General features: G+C 46.8%; 2 gene segments (V, D, J or C); both read left to right on the top strand.

Moving 5' to 3' along the window:
* LOC102747101 (T-cell receptor alpha chain constant-like) overlaps positions 1-6,973 on the top strand; it is a 182,252-nt gene that overhangs the window by 99,938 nt on the left and 75,341 nt on the right.
* On the top strand, positions 608-4,387 carry LOC102744759 (T cell receptor delta constant-like). The segment is given in 4 exon segments: positions 608-1,117; positions 1,707-1,772; positions 2,137-2,268; positions 3,429-4,387. Coding segments are annotated over 3 exon segments (441 nt in total).

Genomic DNA, 6,973 nt, shown 5'->3' with positions numbered 1-6,973 from the left:
CCCCTAAAACTTTCAGTTTCAAGGAAAGAAGAAGATGCAGGTACAGAGTGGCAGGTAGATGGTAGAGTTCAGGGTGAAGCATGAATGCAGAGGAGGCCAGGGGGAGATCCAATTATTGAAACCAACATTCCATAGCTTCACTTAGAATAAAACAAGATCTGGGTTTAAACTGGTTTTATGTCTATAAGGACTTCCTGGGAATGATAGTTGTTATTTCTGATTAAAGACTCAAAAGAAACTGCAGGATAGTCCCTTACAAAAGAATAAGTATTCACCTAACGGCAGAGAGATGTATCCCTTAACTTCAGTGGTTATCCTTTCTAGTCTGTAAAATGGGGATGACATTCTGAAGTGACCCCAACACTACCATCCTCAGAGTATTTGAACCAGTCATGTAGTCCTTCTCAGACCTGATTTTTTGATTGACACAATGCCAAGAACAAGCACCCACCCTGCTTTCACTCCAAGGGCTGATGCATTTTAAATAAACCAACTGATAAAGCTACTCAGCCTGATTGCAATTGTCCAGAGGATTGATTAATAAAATACAGATAATTGAAATTCAGACGATCGAGAAACTTATTTGTAGTTGTTCTTTTCCATCCCTGCTTCAGCCATGTCACTTAGCAGCTCCTAACTAGAAGTCAAACTGACTGCCTTTCATTTCTACTTCCCTTGGCTACCCCTTCATGAGGGTGCTAAAAAGCCCAGGTCACACACAGGATGCAAGAAAGTCTGGATTATAACGTTTGGTCCAACAGAATTGAGGTAACCACCATTGTTTAACTCCCACACTTACAGATAATCATCTTTCAAAATAAATTAATTCTATTCACAGGAAGCCAGCCTCCTGCCACACCATCCGTTTTCACCATGAAAAATGGGACGACTGTTGCTTGCCTGGTGAAGGATTTCTACCCTAAGAATGTAAACATAAATCTTGAATCATCCAAGAAACTAATAGAATTTGACCCTGCTATCGTCGTCTCTCCCAGTGGGAAATACAGTGCTGTCAAGCTCGGTCGGTACGGAGATTCAAATTCAGTGACCTGTTCAGTCGAACACAACAATGAAATCGTGCGCTCCACCGATTTTGAACCAAAGGAAAAATCTTCAGGTAGATCATATCTAGTTTCAAGGGGCTGGAATTGTAGGGAAGAAGAGTTGAGGGAAAAGGAAGTTGGAGATGTAAACTCTTGACCGATCACTCTTAATATGGTATCATGCTGGAAACAAGACTGAGGCCCGACTATGGCCCACCATTGATTTGGAATTGAACTCTGCATCCCTGGGCTGGAATCTGAGATAAAGCCCATCTTATTTCATCCCCCCTGCATCTCTTCTTCACCAACCACTGTCTTCTTCATACTAATGATTGTCCTACTACTAGACTTTGGGTTAAAAATTCATGTGCAGTCTAATCCAGTGTGAATGCCAAACAAAGGGCAGCCCGGCCTATCATAGGATTGAGAACCCTAGTTCTTCCTACAAATTAGAGGCATACCTGAATGTGGGCCTCATAGTATAACCAAAAAAAAAAACCAGAATGGGAAGAATGTTGGCTATGTGAATAGCTGTCTGACCTTAACCAAGTCATACCCCTGGTCCTCAGTTTACTTACTTAGAGTCTCCTCCACTTTTAAAACCTGAAATCCTTTGAGCCTCTTGGTTGCCAGTGAATCCCTGACCACTGCTGTTTGTTCTAGGTAACGTAAAACCAACAGAACCTGAAAACATGGAGCAAACTTCAGAGAGCCTCTATGGGCCCAAAGGTTAGTTGAAACCAAGGGTCGACTTCAGAACTGAGGGTTAAAGCAAACTCTGTCATTCTCAGAGGGGGCCAAAAGCCTCCAGCTTTCAAAAGAGAGCAAAAACCATACCTGAGCCCAGTTGGTTCCCTCTGAGTCTCTCAGCAAAGCTTGCCTGGCTGCAAGCAAGGATTTCCAAAGCTTGCCTGGCTGGGAGTGAGCAGCAGCCTGGGGTCCCGGAGGGCTGTCTGGCAGCGAGCTGGGCTTGCGGACCAGGCACAATGCTGGTGATTCGGAGGAGTCTGGTTGTCAGTGTTGTGGGCCCAGTTTCTGGAAGGAAACTTAGTCTCTTGCTAAAGCCACCATCTTTACTTTTGTTCAACCACAGTTCATCACAGCTCACAGTTCACAGCGGGGAAGGTGAACATGCTGTCCCTCACAGTGCTGGGGCTCCGAATGGTGTTTGCCAAGAGTCTGGCCATCAATTTTCTCTTGACTGCCAAGTTATTTTTCTTTTAAGGTAAGAATTAGCTGCTTCTTATTCCTACCCCCCATGCAAACTACGCTACACAGGGAGAAAGGGAGTTTAGGAATATAAGAGGCCAAGAAGCCTTGGGAAGGGAAAAACACATAGAGACATATTATGATTTAATAAGGTGGGCCACTTCAGATACTCTGCATAACACCCCATCTCCTGTTATCCTCTTACTTCAAGCCAGACTCAAAATGCATTATGTTGTGTCATGTAATACCAGCCAATAATCCCCACCTCCAACCCAGGAGCTAAAAAAAATTGTGGAGCTAAGTAAGGAGAAATAGTTTTCTTTATTTACTATTTTGTTTATCTGGCCAAGGGGCCATGGGTTATTTGCAAGGCCATCAGTAAAGCTTCACCCAAAGAATTTCCAGAACCTGCCTTAGCCTAGACAAAAGGGATGCCAGCTCCCATTCCTTTATCACAGGACTCCAATGTGTAGACCAGCCCAACTTTGGGATGAAGCTACACCCCCATTTGTAGTGACCTACCCACTGCTAGCTACTCAAGATGCATACAAAGTTGCAGCTGAGACATTATTTGCCTGCTACTTGCATTCCCTCTTCAGGTAATCTCAGACACAAAGTTCAAACTGGGACCTAGGTTTGCCTACAAAGCCCCTTCTCCAGTACGACTCTTCAGTCCCAACTCCTAATCTGGGGACAACTCTGGATTTCGAGTGTGGGACTGATCCAACCTAGCCTGAAAACATGTCCAGTCACTTCCAAATGGGTGACTGGTTTCCAGGAGTCCCAAGGACACAGGCAGTGTGGTATCTAAAAAGAGCCCTACACCAGGAGTCAAAAGATGTGGGTTTTCACCCTGACCTTGTCATTAACACTATGCTACCCTAGCCTGGTTGCTCTACCTCTTTGGGCCTGAGTTTTTGCATCCATAAAACAAAGGAGCTATGACTAAGGAGAGCGAATGGCTTGCATGGCTTATCCCAACATTGATAAGCTAATACTGACTAGCTGAATACGGCGGTGTGCAGAAGGGACCCAGGCCACAATAGATAAGTGACATCGGCAATGATAACAGCACGGCAAGTGCTGACCAGCCCCAGATGACACGAGGACCATGATTCCTCCCAGCACTGATGGTGGGTGATCTATGACGCTCTGACAACTGTCCTTCACTTGCAGGCTGACCGGCATGAGAAGGCTCCATTATGAGACTCTCACGTTATGTCTTCACAAAAGCCTACAGAGGAGCTGGCTCCTAGGCTTCTGCCTACTCGGTGATTCAAGCTGACCTATCCCAGCCTTGCTTAAACGGCTGCTACCCAAACCAGTTTTCCTTCGAAGGCAACAAACCCAGCTCATTTTCCAGCCTGGTGGAAAGACAAAAGTCCTGGGGAGTACAGGGGTTATTATGGTCCTAACTGCTCTTTTTGCTGCTTTATAAAGAGATATAGGACTCATTTTCTTTTTCATTTCTACAACTGATACACTTTGAAAAAGGTGTTTTGTTCCTTTGACTTTCTTTGCCTTCAGAAGTAGAAAGTGAGAGCCAACAGATTCCCAGCTCCATGGTCGCCTAGGAAAATAGACCCTGGGGGACGGAGAGCAGCGGGCCTTACCTAACATGAATGGCTCTGCTCAGCCCAGCACTAGGTTTGCCTTGAGCTGGCATATTCTCGGCCACAAAAGCACTTTCTGCTTTTCCTAGTACTTTACAAACAAAATTACATTTGACTTCTCATGCAGCCAGTGGGGTTTCTAAAACCTCATCCAGATATTCTCCAAGCTATCAGCAAAGATCAGAGTAAAATACAGAGAAAATGCACTTCTTTCTGTTAGTGAATTTAACAAACATGAATCGACTCCCTCTAAGTTCCAGGTTCTGTGCCGGGGGTGCAAAGATGAGTAAGACGTGGGCCTGCTTTCAAGCAACGAACTGTGCAAATGTTTCTGGAGGGAGGGAAGAGGAACAGAACCCCTCGGATTTTGATTGTAAAAAGATTATCTTTTTGCCTGCCAATCTGGGCACAGGGAATTTGAGGTCAGGGGACGATGATTCTTGCCTGCCCCGTGTTGTTGATGGTTTTCTGCCCTTCCCAGTGCTGTTCTCTGTTGCATTTATTAAAGTGCATTGAGTGTTCCTTGCCTCTAGCTTTACTCATAACACACCACCGCAGGGGTAAAGTGGGTGCTGTGAGCTCTCTGTTAGGCAGACAGAAGCCAAACTGAGCCTGTAGGTCACGCTGCGGCTTCCTGAGCCCCAAGCCTGCAGGGTCCCGCCTTGGGGACCCTAGCCTGGGTTTCCTGCTGTCGCTGCTATTTCACAGCAATGACCCCTCTGCGGCTGATGAGCTCTGCTACTCCCATCTCAGCAAGGCTATAGCTTCTTCCAAGTGCACCCGCTCAGGTAGCAGAGCTCCTGCACCCCAGTAGTGTGGTTTCTTTGGCACCCAGGGCACTCGTAGGGTGTCAAGTGGGGGTTTATGAGGCCACAAGTGAAAGAGCAACCCTCACTAACTCCCCCTGCCATAGCCATCTGCAGACTCCCATGTTATGTCTTCACAGCCCAAAGCAAAGACTCAGCAGCACTCTGAGTCAGTGGGTTTAGGACCATCGAGGTGGATAAGCAGGTCCAGCCAGGGAAAAACCATTAAAAAGACTCCACGCAACTGCACCTCATATGTGTAAAGAACACCTCTTTCCAAAACATTTCCATCTGTTACCTTGGGCAACATCAGCATGTTTCTGTGAGTGGCTAAGAACAAAAAGATCATATCCTGATTTTTCAGATGGAAAAAATATGCCCCCGGAAAAGGTAATATACCTTGTCCAAAGTCATTCAGTGAGGCAAGGGCGGGGCTGTGAGCAGAACCACATTATCAAGAGCGGCAGCCCAAAGTTGCTTCTACAAAAGCATACTGCACCCCCAAGACAAGGACAAGGTGTTGATTTGATTTCAGCTGGACTGGACTTCAGGATTGTCCTATATTTAGCATATAAATGAGCCACCCTCTCTGGTCCACTTTGGTGGCAAAAAAAAAAAAAAAAAAACCCTAGCTTATCACAAGATCTCGAATTTCCTCCACCAAAAGGAGTCTCCAGAAATAATTAATGGCAGGAGCCGGAGGTTGAGGGGGGGATTATGGCTGTCTTCAGGTCTGGGGGGCATCATCTTGTGGATTCTAGTTTTCCAGAGCTTTCACATACAGCACCTCACTTAAGCCCACAACAACCCTGAGAAGATTGCTGCACACACTCAGTCGTGGGCAGAACAGAGACACCCGAAGGCTGAGTCAGTTGCCCACGGCCTTCGGCTCCCTCACCCATGTCCTCTACATTCCTCTTTATAGTGACTGCCCTTTGCCCCCCTGTTTTGAAGCTTAGGTAAACTCCTGCCAGAACACCTACTGATAAAGCCTGCTAGGTCGCCGCTGCCGGGGAGAGCCCTAAAAGTGTGGCACCCCCCCCTTGGCTCGGTCATTAACCAGCTCTCTGACCTTGGGAATGAATGCCCTCACGTCTCTGGGCGCTAGTGCTAAGGCTTCTACCCTCTCCCAGGTTACCTCTCACAACTCTAATCGTTGTTTTAAGGCAGAGAGTTCAATGGAAATGAAGGAAAGAGGGACCCGTTCCCAGGGCTTAGGGTGTATCTGTTTTGACATCACATAAGTGGCTTCCCCTGGAGATGATTATCTTCCTTGGAGACAACCTTGAGCTCCAGACTCAGGGACTTTGAAGCTGGGGTTCTGGCAATCACAGACAACTTTCTGGGAGTATCTCAATGCTCTCCAGTGAAAGAAAAATGTTCTCCAAATAGAGTAAGTAAAATGGTGGTGTCAAAGAGCATTCAGGAAAAATAAGGTGGCTGTACAAGAAGATGCAGAAAAAAAGGTGAATCGGTGAAAAATGTTTGAAGTAACTCTGTGTCTAATTTTGAGTCTTAAAAAGAAAACAGACCTGGGACGCCTGGGTGGCTCAGTTGGTTAAGCAACTGCCTTCGGCTCAGGTCATGATCCTGGAGTCCCGGGATCGAGTCCCGCATCGGGCTCCCTGCTCGGCAGGGGGTCTGCTTCTCCCTCTGACCCTCCCCCCTCTCATGCTCTCTCTCTCTCATTCTCTCTCTCAAATAAATAAATAAAAATATTTAAAAAAAAAGAAAATGATTATTAAAAAAAAAAAAAAGAAAGAAAACAGACCAATTCACAATAAGGGATAAAGGATGGAGACTAAAATAAAGACCCTCCTGATGAGCTCTCCCTAGCCTGGCCCTTCACCTGCCCCATGCTGATACCCTCCCAGGACTCACAGCACATACTTGTCAGCCCGGCTCTGTCAGGCGTGAGTGAGCTGGGCACTGGGGACACAAAGATGAGAATTCTTCAGCATCCCTCTCCCCCTCTGCTGCCACCAGGGCCCACTGAGTCAGAAGGGGGGATGTGCTCTGCTCCATCTGAAGCCAGGGGGAGCTGGATTTTTATTAGTCAGCAGACTCCTTAGGGCACCTCTGAAGGCCAGGCTGGAACACAAAACAACTGGGAAGAAGGATCCCATGTCTGGGGATGTGAGCTGCCCTAAGAGGTAGTCAGAGGAGGCTGTGCCCGGGGTTTATGTTCAGACTTCTTGAGCATCTGCCTCACTGTGGGGGTCCATGGAACAGTAGTAAGAGGCACTGTCTTCAGGCTCCACCGGGGAGATCACCAAGTGGAAGGTTCTCTGGGACCGATTAT

Source organism: Leptonychotes weddellii, chromosome 9 (assembly GCF_054177405.1).
Source record: "Leptonychotes weddellii isolate Sample4059 chromosome 9, ASM5417740v2, whole genome shotgun sequence".
Lineage (NCBI taxonomy): Eukaryota > Metazoa > Chordata > Mammalia > Carnivora > Phocidae > Leptonychotes > Leptonychotes weddellii.
This window is presented reverse-complemented; position numbering and strand designations above follow the sequence as displayed.